The following is a 14,215-nucleotide window of genomic DNA, read 5'->3' on the forward strand; positions in this document are numbered from 1 at the left end:
AGGAGGATGCAACATCTCGGAAAATGTTCAATTTTGCTCTCTTCTCAGAAGTGTTTTCGCCAAACGTGAACCATGTTAATTAATATCATTGGCTTCTACAGTCACCATAGCTTTTATAAATGCATCTGCACAAATTCCATCACTTCACAATCATTGTATGTGGATATTACACACCAGAATAATGTTTTCCTCTGAAAGTAATTGGTAAATATTTAAATAGTGATAAGAATTGGTTTTTAAATTTGTACATGAAATTGAATGAAAAGCAGGAGCCCTGAGTCGGTTAACAGTATAACCCGAAATCCAGGCATACACATACATGGTACTTATTCGAATTGTCTACAAAGAGCACTTCCACCAAAATTGGTTCAGTTATTGAAGAACATTTTATTGTAGGAACTGACCTCATAAACATGTGCAGAACAGGACAAAAACAGACTGATACAAATGGTCCTCATTTACAGCAGATTTGGGCAAGAAAGCACAAATTTGTCTTCTTTGTTCAGACAGGTCACAATATTCTGCCAGATTAAAAAAAATTAATGCTCATTCTATTGCCCTGATGAGGGTTTCAACCTGAAACATCGACCCTCCATACGTCCTGCTGAGATTCTCTGGCTTTTTGTGTGTTGCTCCGGACTCCCAGCATCAGCCTCAAAAATAATTTTCAACATTACCAACAGTGCATTTTCCCTGTTGATCTATGAATCTCTCTCAGTGCAAAATTTCCAATTAAAGCTGATGAATCTGTAAAACACCTCATGGTAGTTTTACCCTCTTTATAACACGAACTTCAAACATTTTTACCATTATCCAAAAAACCCATAAAATACCTCTGGCTGATAGCACTCCTCTTGGAATATGAGGTAATTATGAAGTAATGAGAAGGACAAGTGTATGTTTCTTATTGCATTTGAAAAGCAAAGATCTTTCTCTCATTGAGGCAGTATCTGACTGAAGCGAATATCCTACCTATCACAGCTAATTAGTACTGCATGAATGAGGGCAAGGCAACCTCAGATACTAACAAGAGGTCATTTAAATGTGCTGATCTTTTAACACGAGTAGATCCAGTGCATCTAATTAACATTTAGCTGCTCATTCAAAGCAGACATATCCATTGCATTGTAAGCAGATATAATGGAACATCTTTCAGAGACACATTTGCCATTTTGTGTGATGTCACTGATGCTGCTTTTTTCTTATTTAAATGACAAATATCTGAGGAAAGCCAATCACAAAATCTCTATGCTACTTTGATTAAAATGGAAGCACACTTAAAATGGAAAATCAACAAGCTGAACTCAACATTTTAGTTTGCCCTAGAGTTCTCTATTTAATGATTAAAATGCATCAATGCATTTGTTAAAGTAAATGAGACAGACAAAATGAAGCTAATTGATTAACAATTATTCTCAGATATAGAAAAACAATGTTTGAATTCAATTAGGTATAGCAGAGGGATAACTATTTTCTCCTGAAAGTATCCAACGTAAAAAAATAGAAAATTATTTTAAAAAGTTGAACAATTTTCTTCTCCAGCAAAGGTTCTCAGTTCAGAATGCCTCAGATATTAATGACAGGAAGCATGTCACAGGATCCTCGAGCCATTCCTATCATCACACTGAACAACCAAGTGCAACTCCGTCACAACACAACTCACAATCATCATACAAATTGCTCTCAATGAAGTTGTCATAAAACATTTGCCTTTTACAATTAAAGTGTTATTTCCTACTGATAGCTCTTTGTTAGTATAGTTTTTAATTCAAACCAGAGGAGAAAATAATCACATGAAATCAAGTCCAAGATATTACAAAGTAAGAACGAATTAATAACTGTCAAAACATATACATATGTATATACTGGTTATACAAATGCAAGTGCCGTTTCCTAAAGTCAGAAAGTGCTGAAAATACTCAGCAAGTCAGGCAGCATCTGTGGAGAGTAGAACAAAATTAACGTTTCAGGTCATTGACCCATCATTAGATCTCTTCCCAGATTCCGTTGACTTGCTGATTTTTTTCCGATTTCATAGCGCATGCCATTTTTGTATGAGTTTACTCTTTGCAGTAATGTTTCATCGTATCCAGAGAGATACTGGTCCCTGCTACTCATGGTTCTATGGTAACACTACTGTTGGTGACGCGGATTCCATACCATCCTGCCCAGAATTGTGTGTCCTTCCCTTCATGTGAAAAGTGAACGTATCGAACACCAGGCCCATAGTCTTTGAAAACATGGACGATCTGTAAAACAAAAGCTATTGTTAAATAGCTATTGTACAGTGTACAAGAATAATTCTAACCTACATTCAGTAGCTACTTTTATTAAGTACACCTGTGCATCTAATCAGCCATGCAATATATAAAAGCATGCAGGTAAGGTCAAGAGGTTCAGACCAAACATCAGAATGGGGAAGAAATGTGATCCAAGTGACTTTGGCTGTGGATTGTTGGTGCCAGATGGGGTGGTTTGAGTACCTCAGAAACTGTTAATCTTCTGGGATTTTCAAGGACATCGGTCTCTGGAGTTTACAGAGAATGGTGCAAAAAAACAGAAAGCACCCAGTGAACAGTAGTTCTGTGGGTGGAAACACCTTGTTAATGAGACAGGTCAGGGGAGAATGGCCAGACTAGCTCAAGCTGAAAGGAAGGCAACAAAAACTCAAAAGGTGTGCAAAACAGCATCTCTGAATGCACTACATGTCAAACCTTGAAGTGGACGGACTACAGCAGCAGAAGACCACACTGGGTTCAAATCCTGTACCTAATAAAGTGGCTACTGAGTGCATATTTTGCACTATAAGGATCGTGTAGACTGCAAGTATAAAGGTTACTTAAATTGGAACATCCTGAGTAATGGCATGGTGGGGTCACGTGACCAGCCTAAGCAAAGTTCAGTGAACTCTTCTAACAGCTGGACAACACTGAAGGAATTTACAGCTCCCAGCCTTTCTTGCAGGGGTTAGGAGACATCAATTAAAATCCCCAAAAAAATGGAAGCTTGGAACCAAAAAAAGCATCCACAACAAGCAAGAAAAAGAACAATACCTTCTAAAGTTGAATAGTTGGCCTAAGCCAGCTGTGGACCTTCAGGCCAGAAAGTGGTCAAATCAGGGAAAGGAAAGAGGGGAGCTGTGGGAGCCTGTGAAGGGAAAGGCAAACGGGGAAAGGAGTGGGGCAAGAGTCAAATAAAAATGTGGAAACTGACAGGAATGTGATGAAAGAGGAAGAGGGAAAAATGGAATGGAAGGGGTTTACCACATGTGATATTTTGGAGACACCACTGGCTGAGCATTAAAAAAACACCGCTCCATGCCTTGGTATTTCTCTTCTTGTTAACATAAGCATGCAGAGATGAAAAAAGAAACACCTTCTTGGATACAATTAATTAAATTCTGTACCTCACTCCATTTTGCATCACTCCACTGGGGGATTCTAATCTTCTTCGACTCAAATTTATCAATAATGGACTTTGTTTCAGAAAGCAGAGAGACGTATAACTTGTAAATACAGCCACAGTCATTTCTTGCTGCATACCTGATACCAATATAGAAAGTTAGTGTGACAATGCATCAATAGTCTAACTCCCTCTCAACCTTCATCAGAGTAATGCCCCAAGGTTGCAGAAGGACTTACAGCACAGAAACAGGCCAATCTGCCCAAATGCAAAGCCAGGACTTTAGCTCCTCCGAGCCCTCATTTCTTTTAATCCAGTACTGAATGAAAGCCTCATTTGTTCACACCGGGTGAAATATGAAAGGCAGCTTCCATTATTAAGGACCTCAGCACCTAGGGCGTGCCCTTTTCTCACTGTTACCATCAGGTAGGAGATACAGAAGCCTGAAGGCACACACTCAGTGATTCAGGAACAGCTTCTTCCCCTCTGCCATCCAATTCCTAAATAGATATTGAATCTTTGGACACTACCTCACTTTTCTTTAATTACAGTATTTCTGATTTTGCACTTTAAAAAAAAATCTATTCAATATACATATATTATAATTAATTTACTTATTTATTTTTATTACAATAAAAACTATTATTATTTTATTATTATTATTATTTAGTATTTTTTTTCTCTGCTAGATTATGTATTGCATAAAATTGCCGCTGCTAAGTTAACAAATTTCACATCACATGTTGGTGATAATAATTGATTCTGATATGCCTCCACACTATAAATGCCCGATGACTTAAGAGGGCATTTCCTTTTAAGTTGCAGTTGACCCAAAGACTGTTCAAAGCCCTGTGGCCAGAAATTCTAACTTGTCAAGTATAACATCTTATTTGTTTTTACTTTTTTCTGTGTACCTTCTAGCTAAACCACTTCAATAATATTAAAGGATCAGGAATTCCTGCAATCCTCCCTTATTCCTGGGATCACTAGTCTAGTTTGGGAATTAATATATAACCTAAGCTCTACATCCTTCAGTTCTCTTACAACATTGACAATGTAATACTGTGTACACTTTCCAAGTTACAACTGATTTTTGCATGACCATTCTATTTACCTTCACAACACAATCAGAGTTCACATCCAAACCTTATCCATCCTTGCATATTGATAAACCAAGCCAAACTCTTTTTTTTTTTTGCGAAAAATTTAACCCTTTGAGTTCCATTTTAACTTGCATGACATTGAAACAATTATTCCTGAATGTAAGGGTCATTACTCACCAATCTTTTACAACAATTTTAGGTTGAATTATATCAAGCAAATGGCCCCACAGTCCATTTTCCACTAAATCAATGATCTGAGATTTACGGCATAACCTGCCAATAAAGAAGAGCACAATAAGACTCATTTAGAATGTGCATTTTGATATCACCTTTCATAGCTTCAAATCACCCCAAAGGAAATTCAGAAGAAACTTCTCTGCCCAAAGTGCAATATGAATGTGGGAGTAGTTGGGGCAAACTGTGGAGATTAAATGTGATTGGGGGGGGGGGGGGGAGTTGAACAAACTCACATGGGAGAAGGGAAGAAATTCAAAGGCAATACATTGGATGTGACTCTACTGAAGTCACCTTGATGAAGATGAAGCAATTGCACTGGCAGAAGCCATGAAAACATCAGCAAGGAGGAAGAGCAAAGGGATTCTGCAATGAAGCTCTTACCCATAAGATGTCACAAAGTATTTATTTATATCTTTGTTAGGAATGTCAGATGAATGGGACTCCGCCAATTTTTCAATGTTCCACCGATCACCTCCATTAATATCAATGGTCCAATGCTGAAAACCCTCTGTAGGAAGAGAAAATGGCAATGAGAAAATGAACTCATGGATCATAGTCCATCATATTGTGTCCCACTGCTACGTAGTCATTCCTTCATTCAAGCTGAGTGGCATGCAAACGCATCTACAGCAGACCTACACCTGGGCAAACCATTGTCTAAAGTTGCCCCTAATATAGCTGGGAGGCAGGAGTACTGGGGAGGTCAAAGTGGGGTGGAAGAGTTGATGGGTGTATGGGAGAAGAGTAGTGCTTTGTTGCTGTAGTGGGAGGTGCTCATCTAAGCTCAGGACCTAGCTGTAAACAGGCAGCAGAATATTAGTATTAAGCTACGACACAACAAAGAGGGATCTTGCACTTACACAGCACCCTTCAACTATTAAGTGTAGCCACTTCTGTAACGTAGGAAACACAACAGCCCATGTGCACATAGCAAGATCCCATAAAGCAACATCATCTTTGACAATTGTGTTACAATGGGCTGAAAGAACTTGTCCAAAATTTCCTGTCCATCATTATAATTAGGAAGAGAAGGCGCCAATTTCAATAGAAGCCGTGTTAAATATCATGTTATATACCTTGTTCTGTTAACATTTCCCTTAATCTTTTTAGTAAGGTGTAGATTTCAGTCCCTAGTTAAGTTTTTAATTGATCCCAGGCAACATGGAAGACCAGAGAGCAAGTGAAAAGAGATTACTTATGATGGGCAAATCACAATTATTCTTGTTATGAGGTTGTTGTCAAGAGTTGGAATGTTATTATTCTGTGGAGTGGGCATGGGTTTAGTTGCAATGTGCTAGATTACAAGAGACTAAGATGTAAAGACATGATTTATTTCTTTAGAATGGTAACTAAGATACATCGATTTAGCTTGGTTCGAAGGAGAGATGAGAAAAAGTTGTTCCACTTAGTGGTGGGAGGACTGTAACTCACTGACTGAAATGGTGGTGGGAGCAGGAGCCCTCGTCATGGTGATGACATAAAAGGTGATTACTTAAGGAGGCATGAACTCCAGAACAATGGGCCAAAAACAGGATTTACCCAAGAACAATTTTGGCCACTAGCTCACTAGCTTCTATGTGCTTCTCCAGGGCAAATATAGTCAAAATGTATTCAGTTAAAATCTCACTCATTTCCTGTGTCTCTACGTAGATTACTACACTGGTTACTATGGAAACCTACTCTCTGGCTCAGGGGTCCATGGGCCCCTTGTTAACTGGTATTGGTCCACGGCATAAAATAGGTCTGGAACCCCTGCAGTCTAGCTAGTTATCCTCAAAGAATTTGTAAGAATTCTCCTTTTATCTCACCTGTCAGGGACATCACGTTGCCCCTTTGTGGTCCTAATTGCTTTCTTAATTGTACTATATTCCTTATATTAACTAAGAGACTTGCATGATCCAAGCTACCAGTATCTGACCAGAGCTTCAATACGCCACAACCCAGAATTCCCTTTACTCTAATTTGGGTACGTTGGTCCTCAACTCTTCCTGTCTCATTTTTAAAAGCCTCCCATTTGCGCGACATCACTTTAACTGCAAACATCTCCCAGACAATTCTTCTGATTTCCTGTCAGATACCATCAAAACCTAGCACTTTAAATTGAGGTCTACTCCTATCTTTCTCCATAACTACCTTGAAGCAAATAGAAATACGGTCACTATTCCCAATGACACAACAGCCCTTGAGCAGTCTCATTTCCTACCGATATTGAGTCTAGCCCTTCCCCTAGTCAGGCCTCTACATATTGTTTCAGAAAACATTCTTGGATGCATTTAGCAAATGCTCTCAGCATTATTTATAGCAAAATTTTACAAAGAATTGATATCAAATATGCTGTTCAACCTGCATTCATAGATCTTCAAGCAATACATGAAAAGCTGGAGGAGTTCAGAAGGTCAGGCAGTATCAATGAAGGGAAATGGACAATCGATGTCAGTGTTTCTATTTTGCAGGAACCCAGCTGATTACTTGACTCTCTAAAACCGTGTTTTGAACCCAAACAAATATCACACAACAGAGATCCAGAGAAAATTAAATAGTACTTACCTTCAGCACTAGGGTTTTTTAGCAGGTTTCTCTTAAAAGGATGAAGGAAGTAAAATTTCTTCCAGTCCTGTGGGAATACATCCCAATCTCTTTTAAAGTATCCTTCTCGAATACACATCCGTTTCCAAATGTGCACCTTGTCCACCAACTCCTTCCAAACTCGGCAGACGAGGCGGCATGTCAAAACTAACTCACGAGCAGGGATATAGGACAGAAGCACCACCAAAACATCCTCATGTAAATCTCCGATGGTGACCATGCCTCAAGAGGGGTAGGATGTTCTCCACCCACACCAAACCCAAGCTCAAACGTCTTTCCAGCTGTAACCTGAATAGGACAGAGAAAGGTAAGATTTCCATTCAAAAGTTTTGCATCTTCTCCACCATCAAACATCTCTGCCTTAAGATCCTGCTTCAAAACCTTGAACCAAACAGCACAAATGTTTACTCTAGCTCAGTAATAACGAAGTGCCACACTGTCAGAGGCACCTTTCAGAAAAAAAATGGTCAGCCATAGTGTCGAAGTACAGCACAACAGACCCATCAGCCCATCTAGTCTGTGCTGAAACCACTTAAACTGCCTGCTCTCATCAAACCGCACCCCGACCATAGCCCTCCGTATCGCTACTATCAAGGTACCTACCCAAACTTTGCTTAAACGTTGAAATTGAGCTTGCATGCACCACTTGTGCTGGCACATCATTCCACACTCTCACAGCACTCTGAGTGAAGAAGTTCCCTTTAAACTTTTCACCTTTCACCCTTAACCCTTTACCTCTGGTTGCAGTCCCACTATAGTCCCATTTGACTTAACAGATCCATTAAGCAACTCTGAAAATGCTTAAATGCATTTATCCCTGAAACAACACCAAAAAAAATGCCACCTCAACATTTGGGGGGAGCTTGCTGAATGCAAATTGATGGTTTAATTTGCATATCTGCGACTGCCTGGCAGAGGCACATAATTAGTTCCTAAACTCATTAGGCTTTGAGGTTATGAAGAACACTACACACATTCTATCACAACTTATACTCATACAAGGCATTTAATACAGGAAAAGTGAACCACAAGGAGACATTGTTGGCAAAAATATTTGTCAAAACTAAAAGTTTTAATTAAAGTGCCCAAGGAGAGAAGCAGAAAGGTGATCAGATTCAGACTGGGAATTCTAGAACAGCTTTGTCGATCCTGAAAGCCCATAGCTTTTGTCAAAGCTAGAGACCAGCCACAGCCTCAGAAACCTCCAAGCAGGCGGTCATAGAAGAACTGACAGTACCTTTGGAAGATCAGATTGAGGAGGTGTGTGAGTGCAAGAAAGCCAAATACCAGGAGCTGGTAGAGCAGTGGTGGAGGCACTATGTGAGCCTATCGAGGAGGGGTGTTGAGGTTTTGCTGGCTGCTTGCAGTGCAAAACCTACCCTCTCCTTGGCATTAAAGGGGCTGCAAAGAGCCATCAGGACTGTCACAGAGACTGCTGAGCAAGCCTCTAGACTCCAATGGAACAGGAGGAGCGACCTGAGGACCGATGTTGCTAGGACACAAACCAAGGCCTGATCAATCCTGGCTGGGTTGCCTGGGCGACGTGTTTGATGTTGAAAGAGCAAAAACACCCGGATACATCACTGATGATGTGTCCCAGCGCTTCCTAGGATGTACCTCAGCTAAGGCACAGTCAAAGTTAGTGACATCTTTAAAATAAAGAGAGCAAAAGTGACCAGAATTGGAGGATCGCAGAGTTCTGGAAAGGATGTAGTGCTTTTGAAGGCTATGAATATACTGACTGACGAGGCCAAAGAGGAATACAAAACCATTAAATGGTTGGAAGCAAGCAGATGACATTGGGCAGCACACTGCACCTGCTGCTCCCTCACAGCTCTGCTGATGTCGAGTTCAACCTGATCGGAAACACTGCGTGGAGCTGGTATGTTTGGCCTGTGATATCATGGATTTACTTCAAATTTCTTCCCTCATCTTAAAGATGTGAGTTTCAATGTAAGTTCCCCGAGTATGAATGATAGAATCTGAGGTGAGTTGAGGTCAAAGTGGGTAAAATAAAATGGACTCAGATAAGATTAGTAATAAAATGGATGCCTGACAATCGTCTTAGAGGAATGAAGTGCCTGTATCTGAGCTATATTTCTCCATTATTTTGCAATCAGGCAGAGAAGGAGTTACTGCTTCAGGTGAAGAGTCTTTGATCAGAAATGTTAACTCTGTTTTTGTCTCCACAAGCGTTGCCCGACCCCGAGCGTTTCCAACATTTTCTGCTCATGTTTCACATCTCCAGTATCCGCATACTTTTTTTAAAATTTTCAAGACAAAAGGGAGAACTGTAACACAGGATGATAATTTTTAAAACAATGAATTATTGAACTGGGAATCAAATTAGGTCAACGGGCTTGGTGTAAAGGGTGAGAACAGTGTGGGATAGATGACAGACAGTGGGAGACAAAGATAACAGGGAGAAGCCACCCAGGTCATTAATGAACTAGTCAAGGCTGGAAAGAAAGCTGAAAGGGAATTATATGCCTTCCACAAATTCTGAAAGTCTCAAACTACTTTCAGATTAAACAACTGAGGTCTGGTTATTGCTGTTTCAGTGAAAACGTCGCAGCTGATTTAACAAAGTAAGGTCACAGTCATGTGATTAAAAACTAGGAACACCTTTTGGTTACAAAGTTGTGTTTCACTTCTAGAGATTAAAGAGCTGTTCTTGAATAAGTTAAACTTCCAAGCAATATTCTTTGTTCAGCTTGTTGTCGTAAATGAGAGCCAGTCTTCAGTTCGTCATATAACTGGCAAGCAGTAATCAATCTGAAGTTAAAAGGACAGCTTTGCAAACAAGCACCACTATCTGTAGAGCAGAAGTGCTGGCACACAAGAAGTACAGCGTCAGACAATGAGGCTATGTTAATTGGACTTGTATCAAACCGGACAATACTTGCAAAATTATTTAGTTCATGGAAGCTTGCAGACCAGATTGATATTATCATTTCACGTATCAAATAGCTTATTTATTAATAGTTGGTAGGTCTGTATGCTCAAAGGGTCAGCTTCTCAGCAGTAATTGTGGTTACCAGGTAAATCTTTTCCCAGAAGCTTTTAGATCACTTTTGCGTAACGGTGCAGTATCTGAAAAAAAATATCACATGAGTGTTAATTCACCAACGTGGCAGATAAACTATAAATAATTGTGAGCAGTCAGGTTTTTTTTAGGAGCGGTCCAAGAAGATCGAGAAGAATGACAGAAATATGGGGTGAATTAGAATCCATTCCTCTGCCTTCAGTTTCTGTGACGAGCGATACGTCATCTGCATCTCGTTGGTGTGTCTTTTTATCTTGTAGGAATAGTGCCTGTATTTTGGAAGTCCTTTGTTTTAGAAATCATTTGTAATTTGGAAATCTAGAAGATTTCCAATCTAAATCTTCTAGAATGATAGAAGTCCTCTGTGAAGTTTTAAATGTGTCATAAGAATATTACTTAAGTTTAAATGTATATCACTAAAAATAAATGGGCTGTGTTTAAACTACTTTGTTAGCTGTTAGCTGGAAGCATTTCCTCTTGGTAGGGAGGGGTGACCCACCGTTCAAATAGTGGTTATAGGTAGAGAGACTCTTCTTGGAAGATAAACAGGGAAGTGAACTAGCCTTTGAAGAGTATGTAGCTACAGTACAACCTCGTTTAGTGAGGGTACCCATAACTACCTATATTAGATAGGACTTAAGGTCTTGAGTTTAGAACATTGAAGTCAGAAAACCCAATACCATCACACAATAAGGTCAAATGCTAGTCCAAAAAGTTAGAACCATAGGATCTAAGACAAAATGGAAAACTAGGTCCAAAGATGGCTTGGTTAATAGGAAACTGAAACTAAGATGAAGAGGTGAATAGGTGACTATATATAGCACAGGGATTGGTGTTGGGACTGTTGTTTATTATAGGCATTAATAATTTGAAAGCAAATGTAGTAACTATGATTAATAAGCTTGAGATTACACGAAAAGTGGGTGGGTTCTGGATAGTGAAGAGCAATATTGATTAGGTGGTGAATCGGGCAAACAAAAAACAGATGGAAGTTAATTCTGATTAATACTAGGAGGTCTAAAAAGGGTAGGATATACACCATGAACAGTGGGGCCCCAGGGAATTTTTGGGGAACAAAGAGGCCTTGGTATCCAACTCCATTGACCCCTAAAGATGGGAAGTAAAATAAGTGGTAAATACAAGCCATGACTACCTGGGACATGGAATATCAGAGCACAGAAATCATTGTTGGTAATGATAGGGCATTGAAGAATGCAGTAGAAGAGAGTGATCTAGGAATAATGGTGCATAGTTACCTGAAGGTGGAATCTCATGTGGATAGGGTGGTGAAGAAAGCTTTTTGTATGCTGGCCTTTATAAATCAGAGCATTGAGTATAGGAGTTGGGATGTAATGTTAAAATTGTACAAGACATTGGTAAGGATGAATTTGGAGTATTGTGTACAGTTCTGGTTACCGCATTATAGGAAAGATATCAACAAAATAGAGAGAGTACTTTGAAGATTTACTAGAATGTTACCTGAGTTTCAGCACCCAAGTTACAGGGAAAAGTTGAACAAGTTAGGTCTTTATTCTTTGGAGTGTAGAAGGTTGAGGGGGGACTTGATAGAGGTATTTAAAATTATGAGGGGGGAAAGATAGAGTTGATGTGGATAGGCTTTTTCCATTGAGAGTGGGGGAGATTCAAACAAGAGGACATAAGTTGAGAGTTAGGGGGCAAAAGTTTAAAGGTAACACGAGGGGGAATTTCTTTACTCAGAAAGTGGTAGCTGTGTGGAACGAGCTTCCAGTAGAAGTGGTAGAGGCAGGTTCGGTATTGTCATTTAAAGTAAAATTAGATAGGTATATGGACAGGAAAGGAATGGAAGGTTATGGGCTGTGTGCAGGCCAGTGGGAATAGGTGAGAGTAAGCGTTCGATGGACTTGAAGGGCCGAGATGGCCTGTTTCTGTGTTGAAATTGTTAAATGGTTATAGTTCATTTTTTTAAATCTTTGGCTAGGCAACAGCTGGAATATTGACTATGCTTCTAGTCACCAAATTACAGGTAGTATGCCATTGCCCCAAAGATATAGAAGAGGTTCACTGAAAATTTTCCTGAAATGAAGTGTTTCAATTATGTGGAGAGAATGGATTGGCAAGATTTATTGTCCTTGAGCCGAAGGGACAGACGATGAATTGCCAAAGTATAAATATAGTAACAGTACAGTATTAGTATATTGGGGTACAGGTTGGATCTACTGGGCCGTAAGGCCTGTTTTGTGCTGTCTGAGTCTCTAGCCATGATTTTAAGTAGTCACCATCCCTTCCGGGGGGGGGGGGGGTACGAGACTTCCACTTCCCCCAGCACCAGACCCATGTCCCGGAGCTCTCCCTCCTCACACTGCGGCCCAGCGACTTCACAGCAACTCTCCGGACATAGACTATGCCCCGGGCAGATTCAGTCATTATACCTGAACCCTGCCTGGTATATATCCGCTCCCTGCCCCGGGTCCCAGTGCTGTCTTGGCGCCGCCTACACCGGGTCCCGGCCTGGTGCATATCCGCTCCCTGCCCGGTGTATATCCGCTCCCTGCCCCGGGTCCCAGTGCTGTCTTGGCGCCGCCTACACCGGGTCCCGGCCTGGTGCATATCCGCTCCCTGCCCGGTGTATATCCGCTCCCTGCCCCGGGTCCCAGTGCTGTCTTGGCGCCGCCTACACCGGGTCCCTGCCCGGTGTATATCCGCTCCCTGCCCCGGGTCCCAGTGCTGTCTTGGCGCCGCCTACACCGGGTCCCGGCCTGGTGTATATCCGCTCCCTGCCCCGGGTCCCAGTGCTGTCTTGGCGCCGCCTACACCGGGTCCCGGCCTGGTGCATATCCGCTCCCTGCCCGGTGTATATCCGCTCCCTGCCCCGGGTCCCAGTGCTGTCTTGGCGCCGCCTACACCGGGTCCCGGCCTGGACAACACCTGTTCCTTACCCCGTATAATCTGCCCCGGGTCCCAGTGCTGTCTTGGCGCCGCCTACACCGGGTCCCGGCCCGGACAACACCTGTTCCTTACCCCGTATAATCTGCCCCGGGTCCCGGTGCTGACCTGGCGCCGCCTACACCGGATCCCAGCCCGTTGCTTACCCTGCCGCTGCTTCCGTGTGGTGAACTACGTATGCCCGGCTGGACACGCCCCCCACTGACGGCTCCTGTGGCTCCTCCCACTGGCCGTGGCCCCGCCCACTGACGTGGCCCCGCCCACTGACCCCGGTATAAAGGCGATCGAGGCCTGAGCCCGGCCCGCTGTCTGCCGGATGGTTCATGGTGGTGAACTACTGCTTGTTCCTTCTTCCAGTAAATAAAAGCCGATATTTCGCCTTCATGTCTTAGAGGGAGTTATTGATGGTGCATCAATTTTATTGACTGGAAGTTTTAAAACATGGAGAGTATTTTGTGTCCGGAAAAATTGGATTTGGACCCTCAAGACCCTGGAGCAGCTCTTGCCTTTGAACTCTGGCTTACATGCTTCCAATCATACTTGGAGGAGGTTAGTGCAACTGAACCAGCTGTTATGCACCGAATTCTCCTCTCGAGGGTCACCCCGAAAGTTTACTCACTTATCAGAGACCTGTCGACCTACCAAGAGGCACTGGATGCCCTCAAAAGACAGTACCTGCAGCCGATGAACATCGTCTACGCAAGACATCGCTTAGCTACGCGACGACAGCGGCCTGGAGAGTCGTGCGTTGAGTTTCTCCGAGCCCTACAGACACTCGTGCGGACTTGTGATTGCAAAACACTCACGGCGGAACAGCATTCGGAGCTCCTGGTACGAGACGCCTTTGTTACAGGAATCAGGTCAGTGTATGTGCGCCAGCGGCTGCTGGAAAATGCCGATCTTACCTTACGCTCGG

At 42.0% G+C, this 14,215-nt stretch overlaps 1 protein-coding gene across 4 annotated transcripts; it reads right to left on the minus strand.

Annotated features, from left to right (window-relative positions):
• Window positions 1-367: 367 nt before the first annotated feature.
• On the minus strand, window positions 368-13,511 carry LOC132382008 (F-box only protein 6-like). Of its 4 annotated transcripts, none has more exons than XM_059951790.1 (7): window positions 13,446-13,511; window positions 10,367-10,421; window positions 7,290-7,616; window positions 5,124-5,250; window positions 4,683-4,778; window positions 3,407-3,542; window positions 368-2,249 (listed from the first exon to the last, which is right to left on the minus strand). In XM_059951790.1, the coding sequence occupies exons 3-7, from the start codon at window positions 7,546-7,548 to the stop codon at window positions 2,115-2,117; spliced, it is 753 nt and encodes a 250-aa protein (XP_059807773.1). In that variant the 5' UTR covers window positions 7,549-7,616; window positions 10,367-10,421; window positions 13,446-13,511; the 3' UTR covers window positions 368-2,114. The 4 variants fall into 4 exon arrangements, with proteins under 4 accessions (XP_059807773.1, XP_059807772.1, XP_059807774.1 ...); XM_059951789.1 differs by having other exon boundaries at window positions 13,375-13,471; XM_059951791.1 differs by lacking the exon at window positions 13,446-13,511 and adding an exon at window positions 13,293-13,362.
• Between the last annotated feature and the right edge of the window lie 704 nt (window positions 13,512-14,215).

The sequence above is a fragment of the Hypanus sabinus genome, chromosome 27 (assembly GCF_030144855.1).
Source record: "Hypanus sabinus isolate sHypSab1 chromosome 27, sHypSab1.hap1, whole genome shotgun sequence".
Lineage (NCBI taxonomy): Eukaryota > Metazoa > Chordata > Chondrichthyes > Myliobatiformes > Dasyatidae > Hypanus > Hypanus sabinus.